Here is a 26,322-nt window from a genome sequence, read left to right on the forward strand (position 1 = left end):
GGGTGGTATGAGAAGACGAAAAGTCCTTGACTTAGTGTAAGCATTGCTCTGCAACAACTACAACATGTTCATGAAAAATCCCAAACACAGCATCATATGAGCCTCTATGAAGAAAATTAACTCTGTCCCAGCCAAAACCATGACAATATCCACCCCCTATTCCATACCATTTCTATCATGCTCAGCTCTCACACTTTCCAATCCTACCTCATTAATCACTGTCCTCCAATTAATGAATACACAGGTATCATTCCCTTAGTCTATGGACCATCCCTGTAAAATGTCCATAAAAAATCCACTCAGTTCTTTTACTCCAAGACTTACCTTGCATCTGTTATGATGGTCACTCACAACAGGAGAGGTGGTGTGCTGTCTGAAGTTACTGGATGCTGAAGCCAGCTCAGATCAGGTCACTGCTTTTCTTACACTGCTTCTTGTGAGGCATCCTCCATTGGCTCAAGTGGTTACTGCTATAGGACTTCCTCAAATCATATGTTAGAACAGTATAAAGGCATATCCATCACAATCTCCACCCCTTGTCCTTCTGGACCAGGCCATAGGGTTAAACATTGCAGTGAACTCCTCCCCTCACCCCTGCTCCAGCTTGGCCTTTTCCATTGACCGCAGTCTTGTCAGAGGTCCCTTCAAATATCTGCTGTGTCGTGGTCTTATCCTTGGCCACAGATGCTTCAAGGTATTCTGGCATGGCATTGTCCAAGGACACAGACACTGCAAGGTGTACCTGCTGTGGCATGGAGTTCTTCACAGCTACAGATGTTTTGAGGTGTACTTGCTCTGGAGCTGACTTATCTGTGGCCACGGACACTTTGGGGTGTATGTGCTCCCATGTGGACTTGTCCACAGGTCACAGTCCCTCTGGCTTGAGTTCATTCTGGAGTTCCAGCCTGTCCAGTACAGCAGCAAAGGGACGGTGGCAATGCCCTGGCCATCTGCCAGCCCAGATAGGATGTAGTTGTTATCAAAATGTTCCCAGGCAAACCAAGACAATAAGGAGTACAGAAAATGGCAGCAGCAAAAGTAGCCACTAACAAGCAGTGGACTCTAACATACAGTAAGGAAAGCTAGCCCTGTGTTGAACACAGGAGCCTGCCAATTAGCAGCTAAACAACTATAACATCTATAAATTTGGCCTGGATTTCCACGCTCCAATCAAATCTGTCATCACCTTGAACCCCTTGTGCCCCATATTGTTCACCAGAAAGGACTGTTTTAGCTTGTTGTGGTTTAACCTGGCAGGCAGCCAAGCACCACACAGCCATTCACATATTCATTCGCCTGCACTGTTCCTCCTGCTCTCTCCCTTTCCCCCTCCTCTGCCCGCCCTCCTCCTCCTAGTGGGATGAGATGGGGGAGAGAATTGGAATTAAAAAAAAAAAAAGTAAAAGCTCATAGGTAGAGATCAACACAGTTTTAATAGGAAGGAAAAGGAAGGGAAAAATAATAATGATAACAATCCCACTACTACCACTGCTAACAGTAACAATAATAATAACAATAATAGAATATACAAAGCACAAAATACACAATGCAATTGCTCAGTAGCCATTCACACACACACACACACACACACCGGCCTAGTTCTAATTCTGAGAAGTGCCATGTGTAGTGCCTGATACCAATACATATTGGTTTCTTGACAGATTTTAGCAATCTGTTGTTTTATCAAATGATTCATTTTTTCCACTTGGCCACTCGCCTGTGGCCTATACAGAGTGTGCAGTTGCCATTCAATCCCTAGCATTTTGCGGACTTGTTGGGTTATTTCTGCAGTGAAGTGTGGTCCCGTCAGATGACATTACACCAAATCTCGGTATAATTTCATTCAGCTATACTTTGGACACTTCTCTAGCTTTATTAGTTCTACACGGGAATGCTTCTGGCCATCTGGAAATGATGTCTGTTAGTACCAATAGGCATCTAAACCCCCCTTTTCTTGGTAGTTCGGAAATATCAATTTGCCACTGTTCCCCAGGAACATTTCCCTTCCCTATTGTTCCCATTTGGGGTTTCATAGAATCATAGAATCATAGAATATCCCGAGTTGGAAGGAACCCGTAAGGATCATTGAGTCCAACTCCTGGCACCACACAGGTCTACCCCAAAATTCAGACCATGTGACTAAGTGCACAGTCCAAATGCTTCTTAAACTCTGACAGGCTTGGTGCCGTGACTATATCACTGGGGAACCTGTTCCAGTGTGCAACTACCCTCTCGGTGAAGAGACATCTTCCTGATGTCTAGCCTAAACCTCCCTTGCCTCAGCTTGACACCATTGCCGCGGGTCCTATCACTGGTGATTAAGGAGAATAGGTCAGCGCCTGCCCCTCCACTCCCCCTCGTGAGGAAGTTGTAGACTGCGATGAGGTCTCCCCTCAGCCTCCTCTTCTCCAGGCTGAACAGGCCAAGTGACCGCAGCCGCTCCTCATACGTCTTCCTCTCTAGGCCCTTCACCATCTTCGTCGCCCTCCTCTGGACACTCTCCAACAGTTTTACATCCTTTTTGTACTGTGGTGCCCAGAACTGCACACAGTACTCGAGGTGAGGCCACACCAGCGCAGAGTAGAGCAGGACAATCACTTCCCTCAACCGACTAGCAATGCCGTGCTTGATGCATCCCAGGATACAGTTGGCCCTCCCGGCTGCCAGGGCACACTGCTGGCTCATATTCAACTTGCCATCTACCACAACCTCCAGATCCCTCTCTGCGAGGCTGCTCTCCAGCGTCTCATCACCCAGTCTGTACATATAGCCAGGGTTGTCCCATCCCAGGTGCAGGACCCGGCACTTGCTCTTGTTAAACTTCCTGCGGCTGGTGATCGCCCAGCTCTCCCATCTGTCCAGATCTCTCTGGAAGGCCTTTTCACCCTCAGCCAAGTCTACAACTCCTCCAAGTTTGCTGTCGTCACCAAATTTGCTCAAAACACCTTCTAGTCCTACATCCACATCATTTATAAAAACATTGAAAAGGACTGGCCCTAAAATGGAGCCTTCAGGGAGTGATCATCCGCCAGCCTGATGTGGCCCCATTTACCACAACCCTTTGAGCCCTGCCTGTCAGCCAATTGCTCACCCATTGTATGATGTTTTTGTTTAGTTGTATGCTGGACATTTTGTCCAGTAGGATCCTATGGGAAACCTGTCTGTGGGTTATTTTTAAGACATATGATACATTGTTTCAATACCTGTCTGACAAGGGTATAGAAATCATGTACTATCCATTTTCTACTCAAAAACTGATATAGTATTTCAGCTCCCCAGCATGTTTTATTATGTTCTTCAATTACCATCTGATATAATAGTTTGGAGGGTATCATTTATTTGTGCTAAACCTGTAGGTAATATTTTCCATTTACATCTTCAGTTAATTGCTTATTGATCTTAGAATATTCTATTTCATTCTCTAAAGCTGTTGTTAATGCTTGGTTTTCTGTTCCCAGCACTCGCACCAAAATTTGACTCTCAGATGCCCGTTCTGCCACCCCTTTGTCTTCTGCATCAGCCAATCTATTTCCTCTTTCAATATCAGTATCTCCTGTTTGATGTCCTTTACAGTGCATAATGACAAATTTAGTAGGCAGGTATTCTGCTTGGAGTAACTTCAGTATCTCTTCTGCATGTTTAATTGGTTTCCCCTAGGATTCCCTTGGGATTCCCCAAGAGTCCTCTCTCTTTCCAAATTGCCCCATGTGCATGCAGACCAAAGGCATATTTTGAATCTGTCCAAATGTTAATTCTCTTTCCTTTTGCCAGCTCACAAGCTCTTATCAAGGCAATGATTTCTGCCTTTTGGGCTGATGTTCTGGGGAAAGGGGCTTCGCCTCAATTTACCTTATTAAATGTTGTTACCGCATACCCTCCAAGGCAAACTCCCTGGCAGATGAAGCTGCTGCCATCTATATACCAATATACCAATATAACATCTTCTAGGGGTGTGTCCTTTAAGTCTGGTTTGCTGGAGTATACTGTTTCCACGGTCTTGATGCAGTCATGAATGGGTGATCTGGAAACTTAGTTACTGAAGAAAGATGCTGGGTTTACAGTACAAGTGACAAAAAATATATATATTAAACTAATAGTCCATTCTACACATTCCTTTTCTTCAGTAGCTATCAACAGGTCATGTACGTGTTGCAACAATGTCCCCCTTCCTGAAGGGGTTTTCCAAGCTTCAAGATCACAGGCTAGTTGGTTCCCAAATACGGTGGAGCTATTCTTAAACCCCTGTGGTAACACAGTCCAAGTAAACTGAGTTTTTCGTCCTGTATTGGGATTTTCCCATTCAAAGGCAAAGAGTTTCTGGCTTTCAGTCACCACAGGCAGACAGAAAAAGGCATCCTTTACATCTAGTACCATCAACCAAACTTGACTGTTTTCTAATTTTGTCAAAAGGTTATAAGGGTTGGCTTCTACAGGGTATAAATCTTTTGTGATCCTATTGACAGCCCTTAAGGCCTGGACTATACAATAGGTAGGTTCCATCTGTCTTTCTAACTGGGAGGATAGGTGTACTATATTCCGACTCACATTCTACTAATAGTCCATATTTAAGAAAGTTATTGATTATTCTTTCCATTCCCCTTCTGTCTTCCACCTTTAGTGGGTATTGCTTTTGGCATACCTTGTAAGTGTTTTCCTTTAAATCAATTTTTACAGGTACTGCATTCTTCGCTCTCCCAGGTATTCCTGTAGCCCAAACTCCTGGATACACCTGGTTCATAATTATATCCATCCAGGGAGTCCTGTACGGAAATTTCTCTGGACTCGCCAGGGATAGACTTAAGATTTTAATATGTTCATCATCCTTAACTTTTATTTCCATTTTCCCTTGTTCAAAAGAAATTTTTGCATCCAATTTTTCCAGCGAGTCCCTTCCTAACAAGGGCCTTGGTGAATTGGGTAAGTATAAAAATCAATGTATTCCAGTCATTTTTCCCAATTTAAATTTCAAGGGTTTCAAAAAGAACAACTTTTCCTGTCGGCCAGTTGCTCCTCTTACATTTACAGACTCAGCGCTTTCTAGAATCAATTTTTTGTTTATCACAGAGAAAGAAGCTCCGGTATCGAACAACAACAAAAAAATCCATGCTTCTCTTCATTCCCTAGCTTTATTTCAGCCAGCGGATCCACTAGGGTAGAGCCCCAGGTCCCCATCATCCCTGCTCTGTGAGGGCAACTGTTGCAAGTTTATCCTGCAACCTAGGGCAATCTTTTTACCCAAGTCCTTCCTTCTTGCAGTACACACACTGGTTCTGTCCTAATGTTCCTCTAAACCCTCCTAACATCCTTTCTTTACCTTTTTCAGTTCCCCCTTGCCCCCTCCCCCTTCTCTCTTTCTGATCTAGTACAGCCACTGTTTGCCGTAGCTATCACCTTAGATAACTTCCGTCCTTCGCATCTTCCCTATTCCTAAATACTTTCCATGCTGCATTCAATATCCTTTCTGGGTCTCCCAAGACTTGTCTCTCCAATTTCTGTAATTTCTTTCCGATATCAGGGGCTGGTTGCCCTAGAAAGAGGCTAGCAAATTGCCTCTGTTCATCTTCTAAGCCAGATCCAGATTGGTATGTTTTTTCATTGTATTTTGAAGTTGGTCCAAAAATTCCGTAGGGGTTTCTTTCAGACCTTGTTGGATACTATATAGGGTGGAATGATTAATAGCTTTTGGAACAGTGTTCTCAATTCCCAGTTTAATCAGATTTTCATATTTACATAACTGTTCATAATTTCCAGGGTGATTAGGGTCCCAGTGGGGGTCAGTCAGGGGAATGCAATCGTCTACACTTCCCTGAGTGGTCCCATTGGCAATCTGAGCTTGCACATGAATTCAGGCTGTTTTAAGAATTAGCTTCTTTTCTGTTTCCATCATCTCCCCCAACATTAGATCAATGTCTCCCCAGTCTGGATCCTGATTTTTTTTTTTTCTCTCTATTAAGTCTACCATTGGTTACAACACTTAATTAAGGCCTTACGATTAACATTTCCTCCAGGTGGCCGGCCAATGCTCTTCCAATGGGCCAAGATACAACCCAGAGGTGTCTTTTTATCAATAGTACTCGAAGTTGCTCCCATTATGATGTCTTTTCTCAATATCTTACACTTCATTCATCTCCAGCCACATTCCTCACAGAATAGCGGAACCGCGGATCAGGACTCCTCACTTGCTTCACAGTGATGCTGCGTGTCACTCACACAGCATAATTACACAATCACACAAAGAGGCCCTTTACACTTTTCACTCAAGGAACACAAAACAATAATCACTATATAAATAGTAACACACTTATTACAAGAAATTTCCCAGCATGAATCGTGATCCGTTAAGCGTATTCCGTTATTCAATGTCAAGAACATATTCAAAGTGCCAGAACAAATCCAAAACTAAAACAAAGTTAAAACAGCATACCAACTAAATCACATGTACTTCAAATGACTAGTAGTACGGCACCCAATGCAGAAGGTCTACAAAACAAGGTACTAACTAAATCACATGGACTCCCAGTGACAAATGGTATGGCACACAACATAGAACGTCTACAAAACAACGTACTAACTAAATCACATGGACTCCAAGTGACTAGTAGTACAGCACCCAACAAAGAATGTCTTGTATGCTTTATGGGTACCTTCCAAAACAACGGTATACTGACCAAACCGAATTCCAAAAAGAATACCTTTGCAAAAGATGGTCCTTGTCTGTCCCCACGGTGAGCCAGCTGAGGTGAGGAGTCCCTCCAAGAACCTCCCGGGGTGCATCTAGAGAGTCCCACATCTCAGCAGCTCTGGCAGACGGACAGAGAGGGTCCTATCTGGGTCGCCAAACTGATGCAGTGAAAATTCAATAACCAGTTATTAAGCAAGTATTCTTTATTATAGTGCCAGGTGTGGGGGGGATCACTCCACCTAACACACACACCAAGGGTTACTGGCAGTGTGCTTATATTAGTGGGATATATACATATTCACCTAATTTCCTGTAAGTCTCTTGCATATTCATTAGGTCTCTGAAGAATCATTAACATAGATTCCCACCCCTATTCACATGTGTACTGGAGTCCTTGGGTGGTCATCCATCATACTCTGATGGTCTTTTGATGAAGGCCAGAAGTCTTCCTCGCTGCTAAACTTCTGACCTTTCCTTTCTTTAACAGACTTCAGCAATCCAAGCAAGTTCTTGCTGGTTCCATTATCTATGCATACAGTCTTTCACTCCCTTATCTTTGGGGTCTTCCTGCCTTTTGGTCAACATACAATTGTGTTTGCTAAGACCTACAGAATCAACATCCTTTGTCTTGTTCCCTGTCTCAGTGCTGTGTTTTGGATTTAGGATGAGAATAAGGTTGATAACATGCTGATGTTTCAGTTGTTGCAGAGCAGTGCTTACACAGAGCCAAGGTATTTTCAGCTTCTCATGCTGCCCTGCCAGCGAGGAGGCTGGGGGTGTACAAGACTCTGGGAGGGGACAGAACCAGGACAGCTGGCCAAAAAGATATTCTGTACCATATGACATCATGCTGAACAATAAAAGTGGAGAGAGTTGGCAGGGGGGTCTGCCATTGCTCAGGGACTGGCTGGCCATTGTTTGGCAGATGGTGAGCAATTGCATTGTACATTACTTGTTTTGCATATACTATTATTATTGTTATTATCATTATCATTATTAAGTATTATTTTCACTTCCTTTTCTGTCCTATTAAACTGTCTTTATCTCACCATATGAGTTTTACCTTTTTCCAGTTCTCTGTCCCGTCCCACTGGAGCAGGGGAGGGTGAGTGAGCAAATGACCATGTGGTGCTGAGCTGCCTACCAGGTTAAACCACAACAGACACCAAGCTGTGTGGTGTGGTTGAAACACTGGAGGGAAGGCATGCCGTACAGTGGGATTTGGACAGGCCTGAGAAGTGGGCCTGGCAAACATCATGAGGTTCAACAAGGTCAGGTGGAATGTCCTGCACCTGGCTTGGGGCAATCCCAAGCACAAATACAGGCTTGGTGGAGAATGGATTGAGAGCTGCGTTGAGGAGAGGGACCTGGTGGGACTGGTTGATGAGAAGCTCAACATGAGCTGGCAGTGTGTGCTTGCAACTGTTGTAGTTTAGCCCCGGCTGACAGACAAGTACCACACGGCCACTCACTCATTCTCCCCAGGTTGGAGGGGGAAGAGAATCAGTGCAAGAACTCATGGGCTGAGATAAAGACAGTTTGCTAGGTAAAGCAAAAACCATGCACGTAAGCAAAGCAAACCAAGGAATTCATTCGCTGCTTCCCATTGACAGGCAGATGTTCAGCCACTTCCAGGAAAGCAGGGCTCATCACGCATAACAGTTTTTGCGAAGATAAACACCATCACTCTAAATGTCCCCTCCTTCCTTCCTCTTTACCCCAGCTTTTATTGCTGAGCATGATGCTGTGTGGTGTGGAATATCTCTCTGGTCATCCAGGGTCGGCTGTCTTGGCTCTGTCCCTTCACAGCTTCTTGTGCACCCCCCACCTCTTTGCTTTCAGGGCAGTATGAGAAGCAGAAAAGTCATTGGTTCTATGCAAACACTGCTCTGCAACAACTGAAAACATCAGTACGTTATCACCACTATTTTCATCAAAAAGCCAAAATACAGCATTGTGTGAGTTTCTATGAAGAAAATTAACTCTATCCCAGCCAAAACCATGACAGCAGCCCAGAAAGGCAACCGTATCTTGGGCTGCATCAAAAGCAGCATGGCCAGCAGGTTGAGGGAGGTGATTCTCCCCCTCTACTCTGCTCTCATGAGACCCCACCTGGAGTACTGCATTCAGCTCTGGAGCCTCCAGCACAAGAAGGACATGGAACTGTTGGAGTGAATCCAGAGGAGGGCCACGAGGATGATCAGAGTCTGAAAGAGGTGGGGATGTTCATCCTGGAGAAGAGAAGTCTCTGGGGAGACCTTATAACAACCTTCTAATACCTAAAGGAGTCCTACAGGAAGGCTGAGGAGGGGCTCTTCATCAAGAAATGTAGCGATAGGACAATGAGTAATGGTTTGAAACTAAACAAGAGAAGATTTAGATTAGGAAGAAATTCTTCACTATGAGAGTGGTGAGGCACTGGAACAGCTTTCCCAGAAAAGCTGTGAATGAATACCCCATCCCTGAAAGTGTTCAAGGCCAGGCTTGATGGGGCTTTAAACAACTTGGTCTAGTGGGAGGTGTCCCTGCCCATGGCAGGGGTCTTGAAACTAGATGGTCTTTAAGGTCCCAACCCAACCCATCCTAGGATTCTGAGATTCTATTTAAACCCGCATAAGAGAGGAGATGATTGGAGGGCAAGTTATTTCCCCCTAACATAAAAGCATGATGAAAGGTGGTTCTACAGCCCCACAAAGTAAGGAGGGCAATGGGGAGAGTTATTTCCCCCTCCAAAGGAAGGACAGGAATGCAGGGAATTATTTACCCCCTCAAGGGGGGGCAGGACGATGGGGGGAGTTATTCCTCCCCAACTCCCCAAAAGGGGCAAAGGTCAACAGAGGAAGTTATTTCCCCCATCCTGAAAAGAGATCAAGGCCATGGGCGGAGCTTTGTTCCGCTTTAAAAGGGAGGAAGAGAATAACAAAGGGTTGAGAAGGGACATTTTTTCCCCACTCCAACAGAAAATGAGTGCTGGGGTGATTTATATCCCCCAAATGGAAGAGGTCTCATTCCTCCCCCTGAAGAGAGGAGGGCAATGGTGGAGTTCTTTCTGCCTTGGCAAAGGGAAGGGGCAATGCGTGAGTTATTTCCCCACCTAAAAATAGCTGGGCAGTGCATCTCTCTCTCTCTCTTGCTCTGTGTGTGAGAGAGAGAAGCCCCCACAAAGGAAGTAGGGTGAACGTGTGGAGTTTTTCTTGGTCAAAACGAAAGAGGCAGTTGGGGGGAGGTTATGTACTCCCCCTCCAAAATGAGGAGAGAAAAAGGGGAAGATATGGTGGAGTTCTTTCCCACTCAGCAAAGGGAAGAGGATGATGGGGGGGCAGTGTCCTATCCCCTCCTCCCCCCCCCCCCACCAGATGTGAGTAAGGTGATAGTGACAGTCAGGGGGGTCAGATGTGGCGGGTCAGGTATGTATTTACCCCTGGGGAAGGGGACAGAGAGCATTTGCCCCAGTGCAGCAGGAGGGGATTACCCCCCTTTGGGTGCTGGACGGAGGGGTGTTTGTCCCTGGGATGAAAGTCAGTTGCCCCCAGGGCAAGGCAAGACAGGGCAGAGGAAGAGTAGCTGCCCCTGGCAGGAAGGTGAGGCATTTAGGTGCTGCCGGGGCACTGCAGAGCAGTATCTTTGCCCCAGGACCCCACTGGGCACCATGCTGCTGGGGGAGTGGGGCCTGGGGGAACTTGGGCAGTGATGGTGGGACATACCGAAATGGGGAGAGCAGGGCTGGGGTGCTCTGGGGCCATGCCACTTGCTGAGGGGCAGTGGGTGCCCCTTGAACCCAGGTCATGTCCTGCCTTTTGTGGCTCCAAGTCCAGATCCACTCAGGGTTAGTTTAGCGTGAGATTCCTGCTCACCTAACAGCATGTGTGTTCCCCATCCTGTCCCCTTGTACCAGAACTAATCATTGCTAACAGACTGGGGGAGCACATGAGACCCCATCTGGGCTGTCTCCAAGCACATGGGTGCCTCCCATTCTCACAGCCACACTATATCCTGCCCCATGAGTGGTGTAGTGGTTTTACCCAGCTGGGCAGCCGAGCTCCACCACAACCTCTCACTCACTCCCCCATCCTCAAAGGGAAAGGGGAGAAAATACGATGAAAAGGGCTCAAGGGTTGAGATAAGGACAGGGAGATCACTCAACATCTACCCTCATGGGCAAAACAGACTCAGAATAGGGAGATGAATGTAATTTATTACCTAACAAGCTAAAGCAGTGAGAAACTTTAAATAAAGAAGTAAATAAATAAAAACACATTTTCCCCATCCACCCTCTTCTATGACCTCATCCTGAGTGGTGCAGGGGAATGGGGAATGGGAGCTGCAGTCAGCCCATAACACTTTGTCTCTGCCACTCCTTCACAATCACTCTCTTCCTCTGCTCCACATGGGGTCCCTCCCATGGCATGCCATCCTTCCCAAACTGATCCTGCGTGCGCTTCCCACAGGCAGCAGCTCTTCAAGAACTGCTCCAGATATGGGTCTGTACCACAGGGTCCACCTGTCAGGGGCACACTGCTCCGACATGGGTCCCCCACAGGTGGCAGCTCCCCCCACGTCTGCTCCTGTGGGGGTTCTCCACAGGCCGCAGCCTCCTTCAGGGCACATCCACCTGCTCCGCTGTGGGCTCCTCCACGGGCTGCAGCGTGGAAATCTGCTCCGCCGTGGGACCCATGGGCTGCAGGGGGACAGCCTGCTCCACCAGGGGCCTCTCCACACGCCGCAGGGGAACTTCAGCTCCGGCGCCCGGAGCACCTCCTGCCCTCCTTCTGCACGGACCTTGGTGGCTGCAGAGAGCTTTCTCACTTCTCGCTCTCCCAGCTGCTGTTGCACAGCAGTTTTTTCCCCTTTGTTAAATATCCCCTCACAGAGGCACAAACAGCATCACTTTTTGGCTTGGCTCCGGTCAGCACCATGTCCCTTTGGAACCGGCTGCAACTGGCTCATATCTAACATGGGGCAGCTTCCGGACTCCTCACAGAGGCCACCCCTGCAGCCCACTGCTACCAATACCTTGCCATATAAACCCAATAAAAGTCGCCAAGTGGAGACAATGCCCCTGGGAGCTGCAGCTTTCTGGCAGAGCCACTGGATTGAATGGAACCAGGAGGCTGTGATGGGTAGTGCTTGGGCTGCAGTGGGGGTGCTTGGTGGGGGAGGGTGTTGTATGCACCTACAATTCAAAGATACATTTAAAACCCCGCAACTAGGCCCTGCTCACATCCCACAATCCTAAGTAAATGTCAACACCAAAATGTCTTGAGCCAGAAAAGTTTGTGGTTTTTTGGAGGGGGGGAGAGGGAGGGGAGGACACAGAGAAGGAGCCTCTTTGGGTGGGAAGGATCCCAAGGAATCCAGGCAGCAGGAATGCTCAGGGGGGCTCTGGGGTGCTGTCACTTCTGCAGCTTCCTGATGCTAGCTTCTGTCTCAGCAACGTTTCCCTCTACAAAGGCCAAGAATTCTTTCATTGTCTTCTGGACCTGCAGGGTTGAGTAGGGAAGGGGGTGAGTGGAGAGTGTGGGGGGAGAATATGGGGATTCCTTCCCACATCCAGGCCCAGGTCCAGGTCCAGCAGATGCTGGTGGGACTCACCACCTCCAGCAGAAAAGTGTTGACCTGGAGAGCATCAGCTATCTCCTTCTGCATGGTTTCCATGTCCTCAAGGACCTGCCCAACCTGTGTGGCTGGAGGGAGACAAAAACTCATCAATAGCAGTAGCCTCCACAGAAGTCCTCTGTCATGCCACGCTGCTGTCCCCAGCATCCCCTCCAGCCCCTCACCTTCCTCGTGCAGGTCCCTGAGGGTCAGCAGATACTGCACCACATCAGGCAGGCTGCTGGCTATGGGGTCCCAGTGCTGCACTAACTCATATGTCTGGTGGATCTGGAACAAGGGGTGGAAAGCAAGGAAGGTGGGTGTAAGCACAGTCTGCAGGAGGGCTCTGAATAACCTCCTCACCCCTCCTGGGTTGCTTTTGCTAGGGTCCACCCTATTTGCTCTTACCTTGCTCTGGCTGTTGGCGCATTGCACCATTGCTTCATGCTCGGCAATCTCATTCACCTTCCCCAGGATGCTCTGGGAAGTAGAGAGCTGTGAGAACCCAAACCTAGCACTGTCCACCCACAATTTCATGGCTGTCGCCAGTGTGGACCTGTGGCTGTCCTATGACCCTGTGCCACCCACCAGTGGAGCCAGTGTACACAGCGCTGGTGGGGGGCCGTAGGGCTCACCCCCTCCCTCCCTTCCTCCCTTCCTCCCTTTCTCCCTCCCTCCCTCCCCATGTCTTTCCCTCCATCCCAGCCCACCTTCAGCCGGGCCTCTATTTGGTCCAGCATGACCTCATCCAAAATGTTCACCTTGGCCTGCAGGATCTGCGCAGTCTCCTGGGGATAGAAAGCAGGATGGTGGGGGGCAGGCTAGTGCCCTGGGCTGCCAAGTGCCTTGGGAAGGGCATGAGTGAAATGCCCCCAACTCTGCTTCCAACTCACCAGGAGGCTGGAACCCATCGGCTCAACCAGAAGCAGATTCTGGTGTGGAGGAAAGTGGGGCGTCAGTGGGGAGGAATGGGGGGGTGGAAGAGAGTGGCAGGGCAGGAGTGCCTGTCTCCCTACCTGGCTGATGGGCTTGCACTGCACTGTGGCTTCCAGCTGTGCCAGCCGCTTCTCCAGCTCCATTATCTGAGAAATGAGGGGTGAGAAAACAAGACAGCACATTTTGGGCACAGTGCTCTCTACCTCCCCACACTCACCTTGGCATCCAGGGCAAACTGGTCTTGCCCTGGCCTCCAGTACACCTCAAACGTGACCGTGTCTCTGATGGATGTCAGGGCCTTGGCAGGGCTCTTCACTGGTGCTTCTTTCCTGCATTTTGCCAATTCTTCAGCTGCTGCTGCAGGCAGCTGGGTGAGGGGAAAAGGGGGGCACAGTTCCTTGGCACTGCCCCACGGGGATGCTGGCATCCTCCCTCTGCTGCCCCCCACTTGCCAAGCTGCAGCCACAGTATCCTAGGATCACACTCACTTGGCCAGCAACGGGCACACAGGGATGGGCGCAGCAACCAGACCCCATGAAGGCTGTGTGTGGGAAGCCAGTCCCCCAGAGAAGCCAAGGGGATGGAAGGGGCTGGCCAGATCTGCCTGCTTCTGCTGCCCTTGCAGTGCTACCTAGGACAAGGATCCTGGGGATGGTGACCAGTTCTTGCAGACCCCAAGAATGGGGAGAGGGATGCCACCCAGCATGGGCATGGTGCTGTGCCCTACTCTCGCTCCTTACTTCCCCGCAGCAATGGCAGGCTGACAAATGGCTGGTGGGCATGCTTCCCTGAGGCATGGAGCCATGAGGGGACGCAGCACTGAGGAGACACATGCAGGGACAGGAGCCACTTCCCTGTCCTGGTGATGCTCCCACTGAGCCAGATGCCTGTGGGATGGGGACACCAGCACCCCGGCTCAATCCTGCCCTGTGGCACAGCCCTGGCAAAGCCTTACCGCCTCCAACTGGGCCTGGTCGCCTTTGAGCATGTCACCGGTCTCATAGACCTCTGGTTCGTTCCATGCCTGGGGCACAAACAGGCTCAGCTATTCAATGTCTATTTCTCATCAAATACCCCCCAAACTGCCCCAAACACCTTCACATGGTGCCTCTGCCCACACACACCCTGGCATTTCCTTGGCCTAACATGCCCCAACTCCCCAGGGACTCCTCAGCTCTTATGGACACCCCTGATGTCCCCAAGCCCCTACTTCCTGCCCCTGTGCCCCCAACACCCCCCCCATGCCTGGGTGCCTGACAGGCACCCCCACACCTGCAGCCACCCCAACCCCCCTGCAAGTCCCAGTGCCCTGGGGTGTACAGTCGGGGGAAAATGGGGGGTGGGGGGGGAAGGGGAATATGGTGGGTGCAGATCAGGGTGAGGGACATGGGGCTGCACATGGGGGGATACATGCGAGTAAAAATGGGGGGGGCACACAGGGGGGCATGGGGGTTTCTCTTCTTGGGGAGCCTGTTGGTTGTGCTCCCAGATTGCTGCCCTTGCTTGTCCCTGCCCTGTGGCATAGCCCCGGCAAAGCCTTACCGCCTCCAGCTCAGCCTGGTGACCCTCAGGTGTGTTGCTGGTCTCATAAACCTCTGGTTCATTCCATGCCTGGGGCACAGTTTCAGCTGTCTATTTTTGCCATCAAACACCTCCAAACAACTTTGGATGGTGCCTCTGCCCTCACACAGCCTGGCAGTTCCCTGGCCCCCCACACCCCATCTCCCCAGGGACTCCTCAGCTTTTCTGGACACCTCCGATGTGCCCAAGCCCCCACCTCCTTCCCCCGTGCCCCCAACACCCCCCCATGCCCTGGTGCCCGACAGGCACCCCCACACCCACAGCCGCCCCAACCCCCCTGCAAGTCCCAGTGCCCAGACTCCGACAGCCCCAACTACTCCCCTCTTCCCAAACACTCCACTTACTGCCCAGCTGCCTCAGATCCTCCCAGGCAGCTGATTCCCCCAGCTCCCCCCTGACCCTGGCATCCCCAGTCTCTCCACAGGCCCCACGTCCTCTCCCCTGACCCCCTCCGGACACCCCAAGGCCCAGCCCCGCACGCACGATGCCGGGCAGGTCAGCAAACTTGGGTGCAGCCATGGCTGGGGGGGGTCGCTGAGGGGCCCGGTTCTGGGGCAGTGCAGGGGGTGCCAATGGGGCCGGCTCCGGGCTGGTGTCGGACAGGGCCGGCAGCTGCTCACAGCCGGGGCTGGCACGAGGCAGAGCTGAGCCAGGGCAGGGGTGGCTGGGTGGAGCCACTCTGGGAGGTTCTGCGCTTCAGGGCATGCTGGGAGGGGTGGGGGACGCGAGCAGACACACGGGGCTGCTTCTGGGCAGGCTGGTGGCCTCAGGCAGCGGAGTAGCTAGGCCAGACATTTGTGCCAGGATGTGGTGGAGGGGGGTGGGCTGGGTGTCATTTTCCTGTGCCTGTCCCTGTGAGTCTCCAGGTCTCCCTGTGCCTTGGGGTGGTGGGGGAACTGGACGGCATGGCCCCAGGGCCAAATTCTGATTGCTCGCACAATTAAGGGTTTACTTTCACCAAACCCTCAATTGTGTACTGTCTTTGGGGTTACAAAGGCACTGCATTGCTATTTGAATTTATGATTGATAGAGTGATATGCATTGATTGCAAAGGATAAGAAGACTCTCTCCCACAAATATTTGAAAGTATACCAACTCAGCCTCCCATTAGTCTTAACTCCTTCCATCTTCAACACATGTCCTTACATAATTAAAAATGTGGGACAACAACGGGTTCTCTTTAACCCTAGTTGGTTTCTAAAAAGGGTAGAGCTAGCGCTGCACATTAATATCTCAGAAATCAACTCAAAATGTACCACCTTTTTGAGAACTGCCCACACCAGCTGGTTAGCAGAGTTACATGGATGTTCTCTGAAACAAACTTGACACATGCCACAAGATGCCACTGGGTTATTGGGAACAGGCTTGGGTATATTAAATAGCATTGATGCCAACATCCTAATGAGTAGAATAACTGCTACTACAGACGACCTAAGGAAATTGGAAGGACCAATAAGATCATCCTTATAGGCCTTAGGAGCAAGTCAATGACTTCTATGTGACATTTTACCCCATTGGGAACAAATTGCAGAAAATGATCATCAATTAATTGTAAATGCCCCTGGAAAAACTCAAGGTGATACTTCCCTTGCCTTGAGCTGCATCTAAGCACAGTTATGGATACAGTCTGTAGCAGCAGCTATTATTAGAGAGGGAGAAGGAGGAAACTTACCCCCTGAAATTTGGAAATTGATTTGGGATAATGCTTCAGAATTTGAAAAGGAGTTTCAAGTATGGTGGCAATTAGTCAACTTTACCTATTATGCAGAAAGTGATAAATTATTGCCTTTATACTTAACATAAGTAATGCCACCGTACACAATGTATATCTGATCATTGCATTAGGACTCAATCATAATGGAACTCTACTTTATCCTAAGGAGCATAATGTATGGGCCCATAAAAAGGGAGGAGTGGCAGACATCAATGATGTAAATGCATGCATTGTGCACGAACAAAAAGGCTTCATTTGTGAAAGTAACATGCTCGAAGCCCAAGACATTTGTCTTGACACTGAACAAAATATTTGTCACTTCAAGATACATCCCAGTGAAACCCCTGAAACTGTACTTGTATATATTGGGAAAGGCTGCGTTTGCATGAGAACCTACTGTGATTCTATAGTCGTAGATAATACTACTGCAGATACAAGTAATCACTCCAATGTTTCTGTTTGTATATTTACCAAAATTCTAGGACATGATTTTAGTTACTCAGTTCCTGTCACCTCTTACCAACTTATTACATGCAAGTATACTCTACTTCATGACTTGCTGCTTACTCCAATTGGAATGTATGTTGCACTGGTGAAGAAATTACTGTTACATGAAGATTTAAGCATTTGGTGAAACAAGTTCAAGAAAATGGACAAAAGACTCTGATTACTGTCCACCATGATATAAAGGAAAAACACTGCATGTTGGAAAGAGTAAAGAAGGATGAAAAACACCTCTGGTGGGACATTTTGTTTGGATGGTGGCCAACCGCCACAGGAATTTTCAACAAGGTGCTTCACCCTGTTACTGTTTTATTAATACTCATAGCATTACGTTTTATACTATCACTAACTTTGTATGTTAAACTTTGGATTTTGATGAACTATTTAGTATCCCTACAAGACGTACATGTACTCAATAATCCTCATCCCAAGAACATATGTGATACACCCGATACATTCCAAATGTCGTGAAGCTTGAGTGACTATAGTCACAGGGTGGATTACATGGAATAATTGCCTGAGGTAACTTGGAAATTAAACTGATATTCACATTTTAAAGAAAAGGTACAGTATTGAAGAAGCTTCCAGGGTTGAGTGTAGCTGCTCTACATAAAAGTTCCCTAGGCCTCCAACCTTATGTGATGTTGATCACACTGGGGGAACCTACCCCTTCTCCAAGTCTTCCAGTTCACCAATAACTTGGGGAATATTGACCATGGAACTGACCCAAACTTGTGAGGCTATATGGAAAATGCAGAATTGTACCAATCTAACATGGCACACTGAGGAAGGGAAGTGTGTCCTGCAGTGGACTCTTAAGAAAAATGAAACCATAGATAATTGCAGTATCACTAAGCCACCACTAAAGTTTAAGGTTGGTGGTGAAACAGCTGTGACAATTTATAGTCCTTCTGGGGAAACACCATACCATGAGGAATGCATATTCCTAGGGTGTGGGGAGCACCATAGCATGGTGACTGGTATTACATACAGACTACTGTCTGGTGTATTAATTGTGATGAGACCATTGGATTACTGGACACTCCCATACAGGTCAATATCCAATATGCAAACTTTAATATTTCTCATTCAGATAGCCCAAAATATTGAAGTTGGAATTGTACTAAAGTTTATAATTGCAGCATTTGAGAGGCTGAAATTCAGATTCTGGGCCTGGTAGCTCAAGTCTCCCGAATAGGTTGTATTTGTTGTAGCTATACCACCTCAGTTAATGACACTTGGTCTCATTTGACTAACAATGATACTTGGTTTGATCTAATTTGTTCAGAACTCACTATACCCTCTATGGGACACGCTCTGTGTGTTAATAGTGATGGAACATGGACTACAGACTTACCTGTGGGAGGTCAGGAACACCAACACATGTTGGGGCTCTTAACCCTTTGTCCCCTCTGGAGATAACAACCCCTTCATCCTTGGGGATGAAGCAAAAGGGAATCAAAAGACCCTTGGCAATACCCCAAGACAGGGACTGTAGTTGGATGGGCCCTGGAATCAATTTTCACGCCTCAAGTCACAGCATTCCAGAATTGAAGGATGTTGTATAACTTCACCAGACAGACTGAAGCACTGGCTAGTGCAGCTCCTGTTGGGTTGGAAGAATTAAATGTGCAACTACAGGCCACATCAAACATGGCACTACAGAATAAACTGGTGTTAGATTTGTTATTGTTGCATGAAAATGGAACGTGTGGTACTTGCATTTGGCCAACAATACTTGCTGTATCCATATACCAAATGTAACACAAGACCCTAATGAACAACTATACAGTATGAGGCATGTGGCAAAAGTGAGAAGAGACCCTTAGAGAAAGCATGGAAGGAGGATGGTTGAACAAACTTTTGCATGGATCAGAATTCCCACTATCAGGATGTCTTGCTTCTTTATTGCAATCTTCATTGACACTAATCATTGTAACTATTATGTTTTGTTTACTATTATCTTGTATCAAATCTATGCTAATGAGGGTGTTGAATCATCAAGTGCACATGGTGGCTGGATGAATCAATTTAGAGGTGCAGCCAGGTGGAGACAAAAAAAAAAAAAAACTAACATAAGGGGATACCCCTAGGATTGACTTTATCATAGAATCATAGAATGGTTTGGGTTGGAAAGGACCTTAAAGATCATCTAATTCCAATCCCACTGCCATGGGCCTGGACACCTACCACTACACCAGGTTCCTCAAAGCCCCATCCAACCTGGCCTTAAACACTTCCAGGGATGGGACATGCACTACTTCTCTGGGCAATCCAATGCATTGCCTGAAAGAATCCCTCTCCGTCTGTCTTGTAGGCCCTCCTTAGGTATTGGAAAGCAATTATAAGGTCTCCCCAGAGCCTTCTCTTCTCCCGGCTGAACAAGCCCAACTCCCTCAGCTTGTCATCGTAGGAGAGGTGCTCCAGTCCCTTGATCATCTTTGTGGCCCTCTAGAATCATTCTAATACTTCCATGTCCTTCTTGTGCTGGGGGCCCAGGAGCTGAACGCAGGGCTCCAGGTAGGGTCTAATGAGAGCAGAGTAGAGGGAGAGAATCACTGCCCTCGACTTGCTGGCCACACTGCTTTTGATGCAGCCCAGGGTATGGTTGGCTTTCTGGGCTGCAAGTGCATATTGCTGGCTCATGTCAAGCCTCTCGTCAAGCAACACCCCTAGGTCCTTCTCATCAGGGCTGCTCTCAATCCATTCTCTGCTCAGCCTGTATTTGTGCTTGGGATTGCCCTGGCTCAGTGCAGAACCTTGCATTTGGCCTTGCTGAACCTCATGAGGTTTGCACAGGCCCACTTCTCAGGCCTGTCCAGGTCCCTCTGGATGGCATCCCTTCCCTCCAGCATGTTGACCACACCATACAGCTTGGTGTCATTGGCAAACTTGCTGAGGGTGTACTTGATCCCACTGTCCATGTCACCGACAAAGATGTTGAACAGCACCGGTCCCAGTACTGACCCCTGAGGAACACCACTCGTTACTGATCACCTGGACTGTTTGGCCTCAGCAATTTGAGTGTGACCATCCAGCCAATTCCTTATGCAATGAGTCATCCATCCATCGAACTCATGTCTCTCCAATTTAGAGACAAGGATATAATGGGGGCCAGTGTCAAATGCTTTGCACAAGTCCAGGTAGATGATGTCAGTTGCTCTTCTATCCACCAATGCTGTAACCCAATGTTACCAATGCTGTACAATGCCACCAGATTTGTCAGGCTTGATCTTCCCTTGGTGAGGCCATGTTGTCTGTCACAAATCACCTCCTTATTTTCCATGTGCCATGTGCTGCTGTGCATTGATTGGAGAGGAGCAATGGCGGCAACCCTTACAAAAGGCAGTCTTAGGGAGTGCTAGTGAGCAGGAGTGCAGCAACCAATGCACATAGCATGGACAATAAATAGGAAGAATTAGAGATCTGTGTGCAGTTGCAGGGCTTTGATCTCACTGCAATTACAGAAACATGGTGGGATAGCTCACATGACTGGAATGTTATCGTGGATGTCTATGTGCTTTTTAAGAAAGACAAGCCAGTAGGGCAAGGTTGCAGAGTTGCTCTTTATGTGAGAGACCAACTGGAATGTATGGGGCTCTGCCTTAGGGTAGATGACAATAAGCGGGTCGAGAGCTTATAGGTAAGGCTAAAAGGGCTGGCTAACATGGGTGATGCTGCTGTGGGTATTTACTACACATCACCTGATCAGGAAAAGGAAATTGCCGAGATGTACAGACAGCTGGAAGTAGTCTCACGATCACAGGCCCTGGTTCTCATGTGGAACTTCAACCACCCTGACATGTGCTGGAAAGGCAACACAGGTAGGCACAAACAGTCCAGGAGGTTCTTGCAGAGCACTGATGACAACTTTTTGACACAGGTAGTGTATGAGCCAATGAAGAGAGGTATGTTGCTAGACCTTGTACTAACAAAGGACTGATTGGAGACACAAAGGTCGGCAGAAGCCTTGGCTGCAGTGACCATGTGATGATGGAGTTCAGATCCTGCATGGAGGAAGCAGGGCAATAAGTAGGATTGCAAACTTAGCCTTCAGGAGAGCAAAATTTGGCCTCTTCGGGGACCTGCCAGGAGGAATCCTATGGCTTAGGGCCCTAGAAGGAAGGTGTGTCAGTATTCAAGCATCACTTCCTCCAAGCTCAAACTGGTGCATCCCAATGGGTAAGAAGTCAAGCTAAGTGGGCAGGAGACCTGCATGGATGAGCAAGGAGCTCCTGACAAAACTCAAATAGAAGAAATTGTACAGAATGTGGAAAAAGGGACAAGCTGCTTGGAAGGAATATAGGAACATTGTCAGAAAATGCAGGGATGTGACAAGGAAGGCTAAGGCCCATTTGGAATTAAGTCTGACAGGGGATGTCAAGGACAACAAGTAGGGCTTCTTCAAATACATCAATAGCAAGATAAAAACTAGGGAAAATGTGGGCCCGTTGCTGAATGGGGGTAAGTGCACTTGTGATGAAGGATACAGAGAAGGAAGAGTTATTGAGTGCCCTCTTTACTTCAGTCTTCACTGCTAAGGCTAGCCTTCAGGAATCCCAGACTCTAAAAACAAGAGAGAATGTCTGGAGAAAAGGAGACTTTCGCTTGGTTGAGAAGGATTTGGTTAGAGAAAGATGTAGAGCAAGGGGGACAGGAGACCTGTGTGGATGGGCAAGGAGCTCTTGGGAAAACTTAAACAGAAGAAAGCATACATGATGTGGAAGAAGGGACAGACCACTTGGTGGAATATAAGAACATTGTCAGAGAACGCAGAGATGCATTGAGGAAGGCCAAAGCCTGGTTAGAATCAAATTTAGCAAGAGATATCAAGGATAACAAAAAGGGCTTCTTCAAATATATAAGCAGCAAAAGGAAGACTAAGGAAAATGTAAGTGCACTGCTAAATGAGGCAGGTGCCTTGGTGATGATGGATACAGAGAAGGTGGAGTTACTGAATGCCTTCTTTGCTTCAGTCTTCACTGCTAAGGCTAGCCCCCACACACTACCGAGCCCAGAAACAAGAGAGAAAACCTGGAGAGAGGAAGACTTTCCCCTGGTTGATAAGGATTGGGTTAGAGGTTATTTAGGCAAGCTATACACCCACAAATCTATGGGCCCCGATGGAATGCACCCAAGGGTGCTGAGGGAACTGGTGAGCATTATTGCTAAGCCCCTCTCTCTCTATCATCTTTGAAAGGTCTTGGAGAACAGGAGAGGTGCCTGAGGACTGGAAGAAAGCCAACATTACTCCAGTCTTCAGGAAGGGCAAGAAGGAAGACCCAGGAAACTACAGGCCAGTCAGCCTCACCTCCATTCCTGGAAAGGTGATGGAGCAGCTCATCCTTGACGCCATCTCTAAGCACATGGAGGAAAAGAATATGATCAGAAGCAGTCAACACGGATTCATCAGGGGAAGCCATGTTTAACCAACCTGATAGCTTTCTACAATGAGATGACCGGATGGATGGATGAGGGGAGAGCAGTGGATGTTGTCTACCTTGACTTCAGCAAGGCTTTCAACATTGTCTCCCATAACATCCTCCTGGGCAAGCTCTGGAAGTGTGGGATCCATGAGTGGACAGTGGGGTGGATCAAGAACGAGCTAGATGGCAGAGCTCAGAGGGTTGTACTCAACAGTGCCAAATCTAGTTGGAGGCCAGCAGCTAGCAGTGCCCCCCAGGGGTCAGTACTGGGTCCAGTGCTATTCAACTTACTCATCAGTGACTGAGATGAAGGGACAGAGTGCACCCTCAGCAAGTTTGCAGATGATACAAAGCTTGGCGGAGTGGCTGACACACCAGAGACCTGTGCGGCCATTCAGAGAGAGCTGGACAGGCTGGAGAGCTGGGCAGAGAGGAACCTTATGAGGTTCAACAAGGACAAGTGCAGGGTCCTGCACCTGGGGAGGAATAAATCCAAGCACCAATACAGGTTGAGGACTGACCTGCTGGAGAGCAGCTCTGCGGAGAGGGACCTGGGGGTTGTGGTGAACAAGTTAACCATGAGCCAGCAGTGTGCCCTTGTGGCCAAGAAGGCCAACGGGATCCTAGCCTGCATCAAGAGGAGTGCGGACAGCAGGTTGAGAGAGGTGATCTTCCTCCTCTACTCAGCACTGGTGGTTAGGCATTGGAACATGCTGCCCAGGGAAGTGGTGGAGTCACCATCCCTGGAGGTATTTAAGAGATGTGCAGACGTGGCATTTAGGGACATGGTTTAGTGGTGGACTTGTAGTGTTAGGTGATGGTTGGACTTAATGAACTTAAGGGTCTTTTCGAACCTAAATGGTTAAACAATTCTATGATTCTATGATAAAATACCTATGTCAGGTTATGTACCTATGTATCTGTCACTGATACCAAATGCATCAAACTGGTTGCAGAAGTGGGGGTGGAGGTCCTACTGACCTCAAAGGGTCTAATTAAGGAAACTGATCTCAGAGAGACTGGTACGCACCCACTCCTCCCTGGAAAGAGTCCAGACAGGGGACCAGAGTGACGGGCAGAGTCTCACTACAAAGCTTGTCCCTGTCACAGCAAGGTGGAGCATCGCAGAGTTGAGGAGCTGCTGCTGCAGCATCACAGAGTTGACCCGGCATTCCAGCAAGGCTTCAGCCTGTTGAAGGAGGAAAAAGTCATCATCATGGTCATCACTGAGGGAAAAGAGCATCTGCAGCACGGGACGTTTCTGAGAGAAAAGCCCCGTTTGGGGTAAAAAAAAAAAAAAAAAAACAGGCTCTTTTTATATCATTAAGCCGGAAAAGGACATAGGCACTGCCACTTCAGGTAACAAAGAGATGCTGTGCAGTTCTATCATCCTCCTGAGACAGCCAGTAGGTGATGATGCCATTTTCACTAAACAGTTTTCTTTCACACATCAATTCTCAATTTCTCAGGCCACTTTCCTCTTTCTTTTTTTCCACCTTCTCAGGTGAAAAGTTGTTCCCTGGTTTCTCAGTTTGCCCTTATTGACAGCATCTTCAGGATGTCTCTGGTCCTCAGGTGCCCAGCTGCCTTTCCAGGATACTGGAGCCCTCAAGGAGGTCCCTGATTCCGAGGCCAAATTCCCAGGTTGCAGAGGCCAAGTCCCACCTGGGTTTCCAGACTGGGGTTCCAGGCTGGGAGGCATTTTCTCCTGTCAGGGTGGAGCAGCCATGGAATGTAAGGACTTGCTCATTGCAGTCAGGCTACCTGCAGAGCTGCTCCATAACCATCCCAACAATTTCCCATCTCAGTGATGGTTCCCCATCCCAACACAGTATCTAGAGTACTGCATTCAGCTCTGGGGCCCCCAACATAAGAAGGACATGGACCTTGCATGTCCATGGTGCAAGTCGTTGCAGGACATGGTGCAGGTCCAGAAGAGGGCCATGAGGATGCTCAGAGCACCTCTCCTACGAAGAAATGCTGAGGGAGCTGGGTTTGTTCAGCCTGTAGAATTGAAGGCTTCAGGGAGACCTTACAGTGGCCTTCCAGTACCTAAAGGGGGCCTACAGGAAAGATGGGGAAGGACTCTTTGTCAGGCAATGCTGTGATAGAACAAGGGGTAACGGCTTTAAACTAAAAGGGATTAGGTTTAGATTAGATATTAGGAAGAAATTCTTCACTATGTGGGTTGTGAGGCACTGGAACAGATTGCCCAGAGAATTCATGGATGCCCCATCCCTGGAAATGCTCAAGGCCAGGCTGGATGGGGCTTTGGGCATGGGATGGGGCTTTGGGGAACCTGATCTAGTGGAAGGAATGGAACTAGATGATCTTTAAGGTCCTTTCCAACCAAAACCAGTCTATGATTCTACAGTGTCATATCCTTACAAATTTCCATCCCAACAATGATTTCCTATCCCATGATTTCCCGTCCTAATGGTTTTCTCTCCCCACCATGACTTCCCATCCCAGTGATGATTTCATATCCCAACAACAACATCCAGTTTCCAGTCCCAACGTTTTCCTGTCTCAACAGTGAATTCCCAACGCCCCATCCATCCATCCTCTCCCATAGCAGCCATCCCCACACCAATTCACAGGGTGGGCATGAGGAGCAGCAGCGGGCTACGTTCAATCCTCCCTCTATATCCCACTTCACGAACGACTTCAGGCAGAGCCTTTACGAAGTGAACACCTACCACAGAATAATTTAATAAACAAAGCAATGACTAAGAGAAATGACAATTAATAAGAAATAATTTTCCAATCCAAGCCATTTGCCACCCCAACAAGCAGTTCTGATCCCCCAAATTTCCCATCTAGTTACCTGAACAGCTTCATGTCTCAATAATTGTTTGTGATCCAACCCCCATTTCCCATCTCCGAAATCACCCAACCCAACACATCCCCGTGCCAACAATTGCTAACCCCCATTAGGATTTTTGGGGAGGGGTGACTTTTGGAGGGGAAGGGATGGGGCCAGGGGTGGCAGCCCTGGGACACTGGCGTTTGTGCTGCCCCATCCTGCCCTGCGGGTGGGCGTGGAGGGGCTCGGGGCTGTTTCGCCCTCCTGCTCTGCGCCCCAGGGATGCCCGTGCAGCTCCCAGCTGTGCTGCAGGCAGGGCCGTGGCAGCAGCACCAGGCCGTGGTGAGAGAGGAAGTTAGAAGAATCTTAGCAAATAGATAGAGCGCTGACAGTTAAACTAGTGGATGCTACTTAGTGTCTTTGCTAACTGTGGTGCATTGTGCAAATTAACTAAAGCAAGAAGCCTCGGGCCCCTTACCAAGGTTAGTCCTCTGATAAGAGTGTGAGCCTGTCTTAAGAAACTGGCAGAACCTGGTCCTGCGGATGGACAAGAGCCAAGGCGCAACGGAGTCTGCGCAGAGACAAGAGGTCAACTAGCGGTGAGGAGGAAGAGTCACCAACCTTCATCCCCACGACCCCTGACGACCACCACCAGGAGACACTGCGCAAGCGCAGACGGCAGGAGCTCATGGAAACGACTTCTTGAACTAATTTCAATATGAAGCGGGGACGAGTCACGTGTATGTATAGGCGCATTGTGAAACGTCACGCACGTGTAACCCTTTGCTGCGTATAACCAAGGCAAGTTGCCGCGTCGCATGCGCACGACTTTGGCGGGACTACCCCCGTGCTGCCCCGCGCTGAGTGAGCGTACCTGCTGTACAATCTAACTGCCTGTGGAGCCCATTTTCCGCACGGCAGTGGGTGCCCAGGCGGTGCCGGGGGAGGCGGGCGGGAGGCGTCCCGCTGCTCTGGGGGTGCTGGCAGCCAGTGACGTCGCTGCCGCGGGCGGTGACGTCACGCCGGTACCCTGGCAGTGACGTCAGTGCTGGGAGCGCCGTGCCGGCGGGTGCCGCTC

General features: G+C 48.7%; 1 protein-coding gene and 1 long non-coding RNA gene across 12 annotated transcripts; both read right to left on the reverse strand.

Moving 5' to 3' along the window:
• Positions 1-5,723: 5,723 nt before the first annotated feature.
• Positions 5,724-7,347, reverse strand: LOC121060613. The gene is made up of 2 exons (XR_005814894.1): positions 6,985-7,347; positions 5,724-6,840 (listed from the first exon to the last, which is right to left on the reverse strand). It is a non-coding gene; the product is annotated as an uncharacterized LOC121060613 (long non-coding RNA).
• Positions 7,348-11,941: 4,594 nt separating this feature from the next.
• Positions 11,942-26,256, reverse strand: LOC121060381 (dynactin subunit 2-like). 11 transcript variants are annotated; one of them, XM_040538104.1, is made up of 11 exons: positions 15,278-16,239; positions 14,756-14,824; positions 14,169-14,237; positions 13,431-13,580; positions 13,294-13,359; positions 13,171-13,209; positions 12,988-13,065; positions 12,686-12,757; positions 12,463-12,565; positions 12,275-12,366; positions 11,942-12,162 (listed from the first exon to the last, which is right to left on the reverse strand). In XM_040538104.1, exons 1-11 carry the CDS (start codon positions 15,311-15,313, stop codon positions 12,076-12,078), a joined length of 861 nt encoding a protein of 286 aa, XP_040394038.1. In that variant the 5' UTR covers positions 15,314-16,239; the 3' UTR covers positions 11,942-12,075. The 11 variants fall into 11 exon arrangements, with proteins under 11 accessions (XP_040394038.1, XP_040394040.1, XP_040394035.1 ...); XM_040538106.1 differs by lacking the exons at positions 14,169-14,237; positions 14,756-14,824; positions 15,278-16,239 and adding exons at positions 23,469-23,627; positions 26,119-26,256; XM_040538101.1 differs by lacking the exons at positions 14,169-14,237; positions 14,756-14,824; positions 15,278-16,239 and adding exons at positions 23,469-23,627; positions 25,866-26,092.
• Between the last annotated feature and the right edge of the window lie 66 nt (positions 26,257-26,322).

Source organism: Cygnus olor, chromosome 27, assembly GCF_009769625.2.
Source record: "Cygnus olor isolate bCygOlo1 chromosome 27, bCygOlo1.pri.v2, whole genome shotgun sequence".
NCBI classification, from domain to species: domain Eukaryota; kingdom Metazoa; phylum Chordata; class Aves; order Anseriformes; family Anatidae; genus Cygnus; species Cygnus olor.

What these genes read in the sequence shown, in the direction of transcription:
- LOC121060381 (XM_040538101.1), bottom strand. Translation starts at nt 26,000, where the DNA reads ATGCGCCTATACATACACGTGACTCGTCCCCGCTTCATATTGAAATTA. An exon ending in AGTTTGCCCTGGATGCCAAG is followed by an intron (nt 13,360 to 13,430) that starts GTGAGTGTGGGG and finishes CTCATTTCTCAG; the next exon opens with ATAATGGAGCTGGAGAAGCG. An exon ending in CAGGGACCTGCACGAGGAAG is followed by an intron (nt 12,367 to 12,462) that starts GTGAGGGGCTGG and finishes GTCTCCCTCCAG; the next exon opens with CCACACAGGTTGGGCAGGTC.